This window comes from Chiloscyllium punctatum, chromosome 45, assembly GCF_047496795.1.
Source record: "Chiloscyllium punctatum isolate Juve2018m chromosome 45, sChiPun1.3, whole genome shotgun sequence".
NCBI classification, from domain to species: domain Eukaryota; kingdom Metazoa; phylum Chordata; class Chondrichthyes; order Orectolobiformes; family Hemiscylliidae; genus Chiloscyllium; species Chiloscyllium punctatum.
Window position 1 is genome coordinate 10720787 of NC_092783.1, and position 14444 is coordinate 10735230.

Sequence of the window (14444 nt, forward strand, 5' to 3'; positions counted from 1 at the left end):
TCACGGACCTCACTCCATACCCTTTTCATTGACTAGCCTTCTGCCGATTTTCTGCTTTGAAATACTGAAGACTGTTATCTCGCCAACTATAGTAGCCCAAAGATGAAGAGCTACAGCACAAGACTCATGAAGAGAGCCCATCAACTGATTTGGTTTGCAGCCACTGGGTCAGATACCAATTCTACATGTATCTTTGAGGGTGATTTAGAGTGAATCAGCAAGTAAAAGTATGTGGTGAAAGCTTGGTCCATTTTCTGAATGGGTTCTGCTACTTAGGGCTCAGATGAGGAGTTTGTTGAGATTGGTGAATTGGTTGGTCTGTCAGACTGCTCTGGTTAAGCAACATTGAGGTCATGTGTCATGTTACCAGTGAGAATGTGTAGATTCTCCTCTCCCCATATCCACTGCTTCATCTCTCCAACTTGTTACAGGCCCATAGCCGCTGTAACTGCAACCCAATACCTGTTGGAGCCTGGGTCATATAATTCCTTGCCCTCCTTGTAATGATGCAGCAATGCTCCTTACCAAATTCTGGAACTCATCACAACACCTTCCAAAACAACTCCAATGACTTAGCCAGAGAAATTACCTTAACTGTAGAAATGAAGTTTGTAATGCTATCTCCAGCAAATCTGAATTTTACATCAACAATATCCTTACCAACACAAGATTGAATGAAATGTTTCTGTTAACTTGTTTTTAAGATTTTATTCACAGTTTATTAATCAAATCTGTCTTACATATGAAGCAATAGCTCAACAGCTAAAGAGATTTGCATTTTTAATTAATTTTATTGATGTGGCATTTTTAAGGATTAGAAGAGTTGGTTAGCCCGTTTGGCTAGATTGAGATGCAAAGTGACGTGATGCTAACAGCACAGGTTTAATCCACACAGTGGCCTACTCATCCTAAGGTGTAGTGACCCTTAGATTAAATTTGACATTATCTCTCTCTCTCTCTCTAATGAGAGAGCAGCCGTATGGCCGGCTGGAACTATGGCGATTACTAACAGAAAGAGGAAATGTGTTCTTGGACACGGAGTCTGGGAAGTTATTTATTTTAAACAATAACAAAACTTAAGGAAGGAACCTAATTGAAAATGCTCCCAAGTCCATTGAAACGCAGAACAACTTCTATACTAATGCTCCATTTCAGCCATCAATTCTAAGTTCTCAATTCTCACAAGATTAGACTGCTAGTCAGGTTATCTTTCCTCCACTGCCCATTCCCTAATATTTCTCTTTTCCAAATCATAACTTCCCCATCAAAAGAAGTAACGTGCTCAACTTCAACATGAGCTGTAGCAAATCAATCCAAATTGTGTTCAACTCACTATTGTCTGACATAATTATAAGGCAAATACTGAAGGGCAAGAACGGTGAGAACTGGACGTTTATGAAGTGATTGTAACAAGGTCAGCCAGATGGACCTCATAGAATGTGCGTTCCCTAATTGGGGCTGTTAATTTGGTCCAATCAGTAAGCCCTGTCTGACAGACAAGAACAAGGGTGTTTGATCACGCAGCAATGCCCTTTGAGAAGGCCACTGCTTGTCACTGGCCACTTGAGTGTTTCCTTTCTTCCTGGTGGTGGAATATAAATAAATATTTACACACTTGTTGTTCTTCACTGTGTCCGACACCTGCACACACGACATGGGTGCGGGGAAAATAAGCACTACTGCTAAGAAAAGCAGCAAAAATAGAACAGAAGTGTCAGACACCCTAAAAAAAGGAGAATGTCTGAAAAAAAAAGAAAAAGAAAAAAAAAGAACAGGGGTGTCAGACATCGTGCTCACTCTAACAGGTGACTCTGTGGGAGCTGGATCGGTGTCCAGAACTCTCCATGTGAAAATAAAGGGTGATTGGATGATGGTTTACCAGCCTCTGTGAAGTTATTTCAGTTTACACAAATAAGAAGCTAGTGTATGTTTATTAATGATTAACAAAACAAACAATAATTGAGCTTTATAAATAGAATCATAGACTATAAGAGTCAAGTGACACCTCAACATGCTTTTGACAAGTTGGGGCATTTTAAAATACAGATTATATTTTAAATCGACTAAAGTGAGATCAACCTATATCAATATGGTTGACACAAACGAACACATTGTATATTTCACATTCCAGCACATGTGGATGAGACAGGAGTCTGCAAAATTCATCAAACTGGAGGTTATGAAAAATCTTCCATTCAGACCTATTGATAAGGTATTATGGAAATCACCAAGAGAATTCAACTGGTGAAGGGAAACCATTCAAAAGTTAATTGCTTGGACAAAAAAGATCTTAATTTTTAAGATAACTCTCCAGACAGGGTCAAGAAGTTATAAGTGGAATATAGAATAATGTTTGAGTTACTGACAAGCATATGTTTTGGACAAAATGGATAACAGTTGAGCTAAATGGAACTCCTCTCTCTGACTGTAACAAACTTGAAACTTGTCGAATAATTCAATTCTGTTTCATTGCATAGAGAAACTTCTTGACAGAGAGAATTCAGTTCCACAGCTGTAGCTCCACTAGGAGAGAAGTCACAGCCATAGCTTTAAACCACCTTTGCATTGAAATCTGGATTCGACCTGCAGCCAGTAAAGACCCGAAACTTTGAACTGAGAACTTCAGTTAATTCTTATAGGCTATAATTAGCCAAATCAATTCCCTCCCCACCCCCCCGACCCGCCCCTTTATCTGTTGTTTGGTGAGTGCGAACATCGAGAATGAGTCAGTCAGTGAGTGAGTGAGCCAGTGCAGCAGTGTATGCATGCTTGTGTTCTTGCACAAAAGCCACAACATATTTTTGTTACCTTTTCCCAGTTTGATTTTAGATTCATAAAACTAACCTCTCTCTTTTTTAAAATTTGACAATCCCCCCAACTCATCATCACCATACACATGTGGTTGTTAAGAAAATACTCACATAAAATATGAGGGTATTGCGTTCAGTCTCAGGCATTACTTTGTAGAAGCCCCAGAGCTATATCACATGGAGAAAGTGAGGACTGCAGATGCTAAAGATCAGAGTCAAAAAGTGTGGTGCTGGAAAAGCACAGCAGGTCAGGCAGCATCCAAAGAGGAGGAGGAGAGTCGACATTTCAGACATAAGTCCTTCATTCCTGCTCAACTTCAACAAGGGTTGTAGCAAATAAATCTAATGATTTTTTAATTCTTGTTATAATTGTGCTTCAACTCGTTACTGTCTGACATAATTATGAGGCAATTAGTGAAGGACAAGAATGGTGAGAACTGGAAGTTTATGTGGTGATTGTAAGAAGGTCAGCCAGGTGGACCTCATAGAATACAAGTTCCCTAACTGGGGCTGTTGGTAATTTGGTCCAATCAGGAAACACTTGAAGAAACTTGAAACTTGCCACACTTTTTGACTAAAGCACATGGAGTCTAACATAGGAAAGCTTGCAATTTGGTGGGAAAAAATCAAAAGGCAGACCATTATTTAAATGGAGCGACTCTAAAAATGTACAGCACAGTGCAATCTGGTTATTCTGATACATGGAACACAAAAGGTTTGCATACAGCACATAATTTTAAAAAAGCTAATGGAATTTCAGCCCCTACTACTAGGCAGTTGGAGGTTAAAAACAGGGAAGTCTTATTACAACTTTACAGGATATTGGTGACATTGGAGTATCATGTACAGTTCTGATCTCTGTTTTTAAGAAAGGGATTGAAAAGAGATTCACGAGGCTGATTCCTGGGATGAAGGATTGACTTACCAAGAAAAGCTAAACAGGTGAGGTCTTTACTCATTACAGTTTAGAAGAATACGGGGTAACTTATTGAGACATTCAAGATTCTGAGGAAGTTTGATAGGGTAGATGTTGAGAAGACATTTCTACTGAATGGGGATATAGTCACAGAATAAGTGACACACAATTAAAACTGAGGTGGAAAGAATTTCTTCTCAGAAGGTAGTGAATGTCTGGAATTCTCTGCTTCAGAGTAGTCAAGGGTAAAGGAAGATCACAAAGTATTTAATAAGGAGGATGAAAAACTTTTCAATTATCAAGGAGCTGAAGGCAATGAGGTGTGGGCAGAAAAGAGGAGTGAAGGCCTGGATTAGGTCTGATCATATTGAAGGACCAAATGGCTTCACTTGCTCCTATATCTTATGTTCTTATGTCATAGAGTTTTAATAATTTAATAATAAGGATGTTGGGAGCGAGATGTTGGGGGTAACTAAAAGGACAGACTTCAGCTACTGGAACAATTTTCATTGAGCAGAGAAACCAATGGGAGATTTAACACAGATTCTTCTTGTAAAGAATAAGCCAAATTTAAAAACTGAAAAGGAAAGACTATATTAGCAAGCTCACTAACTGGGTAACAAGGGATCAGAAGTTTGAAACCAAAGAAGAGAGCCAATTGGCGGAGATGTGGCAGATGGAGTTTAATTTAGATAAATGCGAGGTGCTGCATTTTGGGAAAGCAAATCTCAGCAGGACTTATACACTTAATGGTAAGGTCCTAGGGAGTGTTGCTGAACAAATAGACCTTGGAGTGCAGGTTCATAGCTTCTTGAGAGTCACAGGTAGATAGGATAGTGAAGGCGGCATTTGGTGTGCTTTCCTTTATTGGTCACAGTGTTGAGTACAAGAGTTGGAAGGTCATGTTGCGACTGTACAGAACATTGGTTGGGCCACTGTTGGAATATTGCGTGCAATTCTGATCTTCTTATTGGAAAGATGTTGTGAAACTTGAAAGGGTTCAGAAAAGATTTACAAGAATGTTGCCAAGGTTGGAGGATTTGAGCTATAGGGAAAGGTTGAATAGGCTGGGGCTATTTTCCCTGGAGCGTTGGAGGCTGAAGGGTGACCTTATAGAGGTTTACAAATGATGAGGGCCATGGATAGGATAAATAGGCAAAGTCTTTTCCCTGGGGTGGTGGAGTCCAGAACTAGAGGGCATAGGTTTAGGGTGAGAGGGGAAAGATATAAAAAGGGACCTACGGGGCAATTTTTACATGCGGAGGGTGGTACATGTATGGAATGAGCTGCCAGAGGAAGTGGTAGAGACTAGTACAATTGCAACATTTAAGAGGCATCTGGATGTGTATATGAATAGGAAGGGTTTGGAGGGATCTGGGCCAGGTGCTGGCAGGTGGGACTAGATTGGGTTGGGATATCTGGTCAGCATGGACGAATTGGACGAAGGATCTGTTTCCGTGCTGTTCATCTCTATGACTCTAAGAAAGGTTTAAAGCAATGTCTTCACAAGCGTTAGAAATTTAAAAATGCTATGACACAGGTGGGACTTGAACCCAGATCTCATGATTCAGAGGCAGGGACACTACTACTGTATCACAAGAGCCCACTTCATGTGGAATATGTAAAGTTTGCCAAATAGTGAACAGCTGATGCAGCAGAGTGCTGCACCTTTTGGCAAACTGTGTAATTGGCTAAAAGTATCATAGATACAGGTCTGCAGAGAAGAACTACAGAAACTTATCGCTTTAGAATAAAATCAATTTTAACAGAAATGATCATGTTCGTGTGAAAATAGAAACAATTGGAGTAATTAAATAATGAAATTCCATTACACGAATCCATATTTACAACAACCATTTTTCTTTTATGCAGCATTGTTATTGTCATTCAGATGCAGGGAAATACCACAACAGAACTCTAATCTGAAGGCCACAGTACTTATGTTAGAAGCAAAGGTTGATGAACAGTGGATCACACATAATGAAAACTCAACACAGATAAGCAGAATGCCACTTGGCACTTGTCAAATAACAGATATTCAATTTCTATTTTGCTATCCTTGAGGTAAGATATTCCCAGTTACAAGTGAAGCATTTCACATTCAGGGACAGCATCAGATCTTTCCATTTCTCAGCATTTGGCCAAATTCAGTGAAAACCCAAAGTCACAAATCACATTGGGAGACAGTGAATTCAAGTTCAAGTTTGCAATAAATCGATACACAGTAAACAACATTCTGGCCCCAAGTATTTAAAGAACAGTCACTCAAAGCATTAATCTAACCTTGCTAACTATTATACAGTTTGCCTGAGTTCACAAAAAAATGAACCTCTGTTATAATACTTTGTTGCCTGTGCCACTAATTACATTCTCACCTTTTCATCCAAAGCTTTATGATGTTCAAATAATGACTTCAGTGCCTTTAGAACTTCCACTTCACTGGACACACCCGACGGAGATTGTGATTGCCGCTTGACCACAGTCATTCGTAGAGATCGCTCATGTCTCGACACAAGGCACTCCAGATGTTCAAGTAATAGCTGTTGAATAAACATGGTATAATGCATTAGTTGACTTCACCATTTTATCAAGTTCATTGAAAACGAAGTCGTTCAATATTTACAACTTGCTGCTCAAACATCCCAGCACAAATACTGGTCAAGCTTCTCACATGTCCAAGAATATTTTGATGTGTTTTTAAATTAATATATTCATGACAGCAATAAGAAATACAGCACATTGTTTCAGTAAAATGGCTCAAGGTGCTTCACTGGGAAATCTTGGAAATTATTTCAAACTCATAAGGAAAGGTGAAAACAAATTGTTCAAGGGTTTGATCAAAGAGTTTGGTAGCAGAAGTAATCTTGAAGGAAGTACAAAGGCCTGGAAAAAAAATTCAAGAAGTTAGTGTTAATTATGAAGCAATTTTGTTTAATTATATGCAAGTGAAGGGTACTAATTGTGGATTCATTTCAGCACATAGATAAAGGTACTTAATGAAACTGTGGTCTACTTGAGTTAGGGGGTATATATTTATAAAGTTTCACTCTAAATAAATGCAAACTTAAGTAACGTTTGGCTCCAGTATGACCTTACATCAAGTGGTTTCCCAGATGAGAACACTGAGGATCTAATTCACTAAAGGCTTGGTGACGTGATAAAAGTAGGGATATGCAGAAAGACTTAACCTATAATTTAGAATCATTGATACCAGAGAGCTGTAGGGTCAAGGAAATTCCACAGATAGGAAAGGGAGGAATTAGAATGCTAGGATGACATTTTAACACTGAACAAATATAGGTCAGCAAGCATAGCAAAAACGGGTGACTGGAATTTGCTGCGAGTAGGACAGAGACAGCTGAGTTTTAGCATAAGCTCACGTTTAAAGAGAGTGGAAAATGTGAGGTTGGCCAGAAAGTGTTGGGAGGTGAGCTGAGGCAGGGCAGAGTTAGGATTTTATGGATCGGGAAGTAGGAAGTTTGGACAATGGAAAAGTTATCTGGTTGGAAGTCACCTTAATATTATAGTCAAGCTAGTGCAAGCCATTTTATTGTGTGGTCCAGTTGCTAATGGACAACTCTAAACTCCACTCAATTTGGTCCTAATTTCCTGGGTCTTTTGTTGTTGGGTGGCAGACACCACTCTGGTGGGATACTGTACAAAGTTTTTCAATCACCTACAACTTAGGTAATGTTTTTGATACAATCAAAAGTCTCAACGAATTTTATGGGTGCATTACAAAAAGAAAATCATACCAAGCCATAGAAGCAGGTGACCAAAAACTTGGTTAAAGAGATTGGTTTTAAAGAGTATCTGAAAAGAGGAACATGAAACAGTGAGGTGCAATGGAGGATGTTCCAGAGGTTTAGATCAGAGGTAACTGAAGGTATAGCCATCGAGAGTGAGGACATTTAAATCAGAGATGTACATGAGGCCAGATGTAAAAGAATACAGAGTTGGAGAGTTGTGGGACTAGAGGAAACTACACAAGTCAGGAGAGTGAAGAGCAAAGGGGAGTTAAAAACAAATAATAGAATTTTAAAGTCAAAATCTTGCTTAATTGGGAGACATTGCAGATTAGCTACTTTGATAGAGGATTGTTAATTGATACAAATTAAGACATGAGAAGCAGATCTCCTTTAGTCAGAAAACATTAGAGAGAACAATGCAGAGTAAGGAAGGTGTTTATTAAACAAACTTTGGTGAAATAAAGAGTTGAAAACAGTGTATTGATGAAATATATGTTAAAAAAAATGAAAAACCTGAAATGACTGAGCCACAAGAGAGTACTGTCGATATTAGTATTTTTTGTTCAATGGAATTGGAGAGTGAGAAAAGGACAGCAAATTAAAAGAAACTGGAAAAGTAGCTAAAATTGGTGAGACACAGAGAAACAGTTTGAATTGTGGGAGAATATTTAATATCAATGTTTATTAGGCTTTGCAAAGATATTTTACTTATCAGGAGCATGGTCAGAGGATTTCATGAAAACAATTATGATCAACCCAAGATATAAGCCAAATGCATGTCAATGATCTGCCCTTCATAAAACGTTGTACAATTGCCATGCAGAGGTTGTGCTGAGAGTTGTACAAGAGAGTGGGTGAAAGATGCACAACTACATTGGAAAAGACTGGTTTGGATTCCAGGGAGAAGAGGGATGGATGAAATAATGAACATTATAAAGTAATGAGTGACCATAGTTTAGGAATTCTTTTTGCTCTTGAAAACAAAAAAATTCCACCTGTTGCTTGGATTAAGGTTTTGACATAGCAGCAGTTGAGAGAGAGCATCCATTCATACAAAATCTGTACGAGACAAGCAGCAGCAGCAATGGTTGAAAATAGAGAGTCAGAACCAGGAGGAGGAGTTTAACAGATGTGTCCTTGAACATGCATCCTCTTTAACGTCTCTGCAGAAACAATGATCAAAAAAATGTTGAAAACACAGACCCAGATCTTCTGATCAGGATCCGAAACCTTTCTTCAGGCCTTAATCAGAAAAAAAACAAACCTCTGATTTTTCTGAGCAATCTTCTGCTGCAGGATCCTTCAGAACTATTTAGTGCAGATCAGAAGCAGCAATGCAAAGAAATGGCAAAGAAGCCATGCCCACATTTTATAGAACTAGTCGCTGCATTCTGGTAAATAAAGATTTTAAATGTCCTAAACTTCTCTGAAAGACTACAGAGAGAATGTCAGTATGGAATTGTAAAGTGTGTCGTCAGGACGGGGCCTAGCCAGGTCAGATAGATGGCAATTAGCATGTCAGCAAGGGTAGTCAGTTGTAGAAATACCCAGGAGTTAAATAAGTTTTGGTTTTCTGGTCAACATTTCCTAGATAACTACCTTTTGGATGAGACTTCACCTGAGGCTCCTTCTGTCTGTCGGGTGAATATAAAGGCGCGTATGGCATTGTTTCAAAAAATAGCAGGAACATTCTCCCAGTTTTGATCAAAAGCTGAAAAGTGCACTGTCACTCTCTCTTTCCAGTGATAACATGAATTTAAATGCCATGTTACCAATATAGCCACTTACATACTTTATCTAAATTAGCTTTCAAACTAAAAGACCATCAACTAGGCTTCTTCAATAAACAAAATTAGTGATTCATTATAAAATAAGATTCAATAGACAAAGATGTAAATCAAATTAACACAGTTTGAAGCATAAAAGAATATATAGCCACCATTTTAAATAATCCAATACACAGACACAATCACCAGGCTTCTTTAAAAAAAAGGAAAGATTTTCTTTGCAAAGGAGAGAAAAGCAATAATTGCTAGCTTTTGGAGGAAAGAAACGAAAGGATATGAAATGTTCCCAGGCTTTCACAGCGACAATAAACACAGGGAGTTGCCACTTGTAGGATGAACTGGGTAGTTTCTTTTCTCTCTCTCTCACCAGGCTATAGCCGAACTGAACTCCAAAACAAAAACTGACGCATGACAGCCAAAAAAGCAGGGCATGTGATTTCTAGTTATTAAATCCAAGCAATTAGTCTCAACCATTGACTTCCAAGAAGTCTATTTTGAAAAGATATTTTAATCACCTCTTTTCAAAAACCACCAGCCCAGGTATCCCCTCAGTGCCCATAATCTTTTCAACACTAATCATTAAAATAAAAATTGAATAATGAAGTACCTTCCTAACACCAGTTTCCTGTCTAATATTTAGACAAATCAATATCACATAAACAGTTTGTGTGAATATTAACACATTACTGTTTGTCAAAGTTTGCTGCACACAAATCGACTGTCGTATTTCCTACAACATTTCAAAAGTGCTTCAATAGCTGTAAAGCACATTGACAGTCATGAAAAGCCTGATATAAATATAAGCTTTTCATTTCATCTTGCACCCTTACTTTCCAGACCAATTGGTTCCAACCATATCTTGGCCACCAATCCTTGAACATTTGACCTTTTGTTGAGAATTTGTTTAGATTAAATTCTGACTTTAGCTACTATTTCATTTCTGTGAAACAAGTTGTTTTAAAAATCATCCAATTTACGTATGATTGCAATTTATTTCTTTGAGCGACATTAAGTGTGTGGAAAAAGGCAGGCACAACAGCAAACATGGCCCATGAAATTTGGCAAACTGGCTGATTGTGCAGCGGTCTTATTAGCAATAGTAGAGGGAGAATAAGCAAATGAGAAAAGAGGAGAGAGACAGTGTCAAGCTGAGGGAGAACAGCAAAATGATAGTGAGGCAGGCAAAGCGAGAATAGAGATGGTGTGCAAAGACAGAAGAGTTAGTAAAATGGAAAAGGTGGGAATAGGTGAAATGTTCGGCAGTTGGAGGATGATCTGCCCATCTCTGGATCCATTCCTGGATATATTTTATCCACAAAGTACAGGAGTTGAAAGGTCATGTTGTGGCTGGACAGGACATTGGTCAGGCCACTGTAAGAATATTGCGTGCAATTCTGGTCTCCTTCCTATAAGAAAGATATTGTGAAACTTGAAAGGGTTTAGAAAAGATTTACAAGGATGTTGCCAGGGTTGGAGGATTTGAGCTATAGGGAGAGGTTGAATAGGCTAGGGCTATTTTCCCTGCAGCGTTGGAGGCTGAGGGGTGACCTAATAAAGGTTTATAAAATCATGAGGAGCATGGATAGGATAAATAGACAAAGTCTTTTCCCTGGGGTGGGGAAGTCCAGAATTGGAGGACACAGGTTTAAGGTGAGAGGGGAAAGATATCAAAGACACCCAAGGGGCAACCTTTTCACTCAGAGGGTGGTACGTATATGGAATGAGCTGCCAGAGGAAGTGGTGGAGGCTGGTACAATTGCAACACTTAAAAGGCATCTGGATGGATATATGAATAGGAAGGGTTTGGAGGGATATGGTGCTGGTAGGTGGGACTAGATTGGGTTGGGATGTCTGGTTGGCATGGATGAGATGGACCGAAGGGTCTGTTTCCATGCTCTTCATCTCTATGACTCTATGACACACAGGCAAATAAGCAAATTAAACTGTCTTGCATTTGGTTTCCCTCTCTTAATTCTAGTCACACTTTGTAGTCAATGTCTGACTTCAAATGAATACCTCGAGCATATAGCAGGTTCATCTACCTTTTAGTAAATTAAAGTATATGGTGATGAACCAAATTATAAATGAACTGGAGTGAGTAAAATTTAGTTTGTTTGGTACTCTAAAAGAATAGTAATGTAATTGAATTAGAAGTCATTGTTGACAGGAGATGATGGAAGTACAAGAGAAGAAGCTGAATTAACCACTAGCTGAAGAGTAGTTAAAGGGAGAAATTGATGAATTGAAATGGATGAAAATTGAGATGGGATTAACAGAGTCATGCTGCAATACACAAATGTTCGAATACATTTCCCTCACAGAATACCAGGATGGGCAATTTTTCTATTGGCTGGATTTTACAGCTCTTCCGCAACCCTCAGCCACATCTTCAGCAAAGAGGAGCAAGGGAGCACCTAGAATGTAATGGGTAGCTGACCAATCGTCTTTTCACACACCCCAATTTCACTCCTGTTACATTGTAGACAGACAGGCTGCAAACCTGGCAGACTGCTAATGTGATATAAATAATTAATGCAACTGAGCTTGTGAACCAGAAAATTGTTCCAAATACAGTGCTGCCCATGCATATCAGCATGTCAGGCAAACTGGTGGTAGAGCGGGCAGGTTGTTTTTGAACTAGGCTGATTAAAAGTGGGAAAGTAAAGGGTTGCTTTAATAAATCAAAGCCTTTGCTTAAAAAAAAACTAGCCATTTTGTAAGAAGGATGAATACAGTGACTGAAGATGGCCATTCCACTGATGAACTGGATGATAAGAAACTTAGTGCTGGAAGCTTAAAGCGGCAGTTGGAATAAGTAGCGGAGAATAGCCAGCTGAACAAAAAGTATAATTAAAGGTGGGGAATGAAATAAAATTTTATGCAAATACATTTGAAGATTTATAAAAGGGAAGGGAAAGATCATTTAGCTACTGAGGTCGAAGAAATTGACAATGTTCAAAACGGAGCTATTTTACGCTAAACATGATCCTTTTTGCACAAGGACAAAAACAAAAACAAACTGTTGTTCCCTTAGACCATAAGACATAAGAACAGAAATTGGGCCATTCAGCCCATTGAGACTGCTCTGCCATCCAATCGTGGCTGATACGTTTCTCAACCCCATTCTCCCACTTTCTCCACATCGCCCTTGATCCTCAAGAACCTATCTATCTCCATCTTAAATATACTCAATGACCTGGCCTCCACAGCTTTCTGTGGCAATGAATTCCATAGACTCACCACCCTCTGGCTGAAGAAGTTTCTTCTTAACTCCGTTCTAAAAGGTTTTCCCTTTACTCTAAGGCTGTGCCCTTGGACCCTCGTCTCTCCTACCAATGGAAACATCTTCCCAACAACTACTCTGTCCAGGCCATTCAGTATTCTGGGTATTTCAATTAGATTCCCCCCACCCATGCCAATCCTTCTAAATTCCATTGAGTATAGATACAGAGTCCTCAAACATTCCTTATATGTTAAGCTTTTCATTCCTGGGACCATTCTTGTGAACCTCTACCTAACATGCTCCAGGCCAGTACATCCTCCTTAAGATATGGGGCCCAAAACTGTACACAATACTCCAAATGTGGTCTGACCAGAGTTTTATAGGGCCTCATAAGTATATCCCTGCTTTTGAATCCAAGTCCTTTCAATGCCAACTTGCAAGTTTATCTTGAGAGAATCCTGGACTAGAACTCTCAAGTCTCTTTGCACTCTAAACTTCCGAATTTTTCCCCATTTAGAAAATAGTCCACGCCTCTAGTCTTATGAAAATACATGACTTCTCACTTTCCACATTGTACACAATCTGCCACGTCTTTGCCCACTCTCTTCATCTGTCCAAATCTGTCTGCAGCCTCCTCACCTCCTCAATCCTATCTGTCCCTCTACCTATCTTTGTATTATCTGCAAACATAACCATAATGCCCTCAGTTCCTTCATCCTGATCATTAACGTATAATGTATAAAGTGAAAAATTGTGGTCCCAAACTGAGCCTTGTGGAACACCGCTGGTCACTGGCTGCCATCCTGAGCAGGACGTTTTCATGCCCACACTCTGCTTTCTGCAAGGCAGCCAAATTCCTATCATTGCTAGCACCTTGCCTCTAACTCTTCTTAATGATAATGAGGTATTTATTTGTAGGTAATAATTGGAACGTTTATACATTTATATAAAAAGTGTTTTATAAGTTCTATGTGCAGTAAATCCCAGCAAGATGGAATGGAATGGAAGAAAATGGAGACATTACTTCAAAGAGTGCCAAACTTAGAGAGACAGAATGGGGAAAACCCCAATGTGTCAATTAGTTTTTCTTCAGTAATTCTCCGTTTTCACCATTTTAATCATTTTTATGTGAATTTGTGCTTATTTACACATACAGAGGAACCTCATTTATCCGAACGAGATGGATGGGCAGTATTTCGTTCAGATAATCGATTATTCGGTTAATCGATTAAATGCCTTTCCTCTGGGGCTCAGAGTTTTTTAAAGTCTGCTCCCTGTTCAGGAGACGAAGCACACCATGCGTGAGCCCCAACCACCCCACCTCTCCCCACGCATTCAACACGACCCCCCACTCATCCAACCCAATCCAAACACTCTCCCCGTCTCCCCACCCCCATCCAACACTGCTCCCGTTCGCCCGTACAGCTCGCAACCCCGTCAAACCACGCCCCCTCTCCGGGGCAGCCAGACTGGACAACAACATGACTGCTGCTGCTGCCACAGAGTCATACAGACGTAGAGCACGGAAACAGACTCTTCAGTCTAACTCATCCATGCCAACCAGATATCACAACCCAATCTAGTCTCACCTGCCAGCACCCGACCCATATGCCTACAAACCCTTCCATTTCATATACACATCCAAATGCCTTTTAAATATTGCAATTGTACCAGCCTCCACCACTTCCTCTGGCAGCTCATTCCATACACGTACCACCCTCTGCGTGAAAATGTTGCCCCTTAGGTCTCTATATCTTTCCCCTCACACCCTAAACCTATGCCCTCTAGTTCTGGACTCCCCCACCCCAGGGAAAAGACTTTGTCTATTTACCCTATCCATGCCCCTCATGATTTTATAAACCTCTATAAGGTCACCCCCTCAGCCTCCAACGCTCCAGGGAAAACAGCCCCAGCCTGTTCAGCCTCTCCCTATAGCTCAAATCCTCCAACCCTGGCAAC

The 14444-nt window shown here is 39.7% G+C and overlaps 1 protein-coding gene across 6 annotated transcripts in view; it reads right to left on the reverse strand.

Annotated features, from left to right (window-relative positions):
* ppfia4 (PTPRF interacting protein alpha 4) overlaps nt 1-14444 on the reverse strand; it is a 696847-nt gene that overhangs the window by 192432 nt on the left and 489971 nt on the right. For all 6 annotated transcript variants that reach the window (XM_072563249.1, XM_072563254.1, XM_072563250.1 and 3 more), the window contains exon 3: nt 6102-6266. In XM_072563249.1, coding sequence (XP_072419350.1) covers nt 6102-6266 — 165 coding nt within the window. The remainder of the gene's footprint in view (nt 1-6101; nt 6267-14444) is intronic.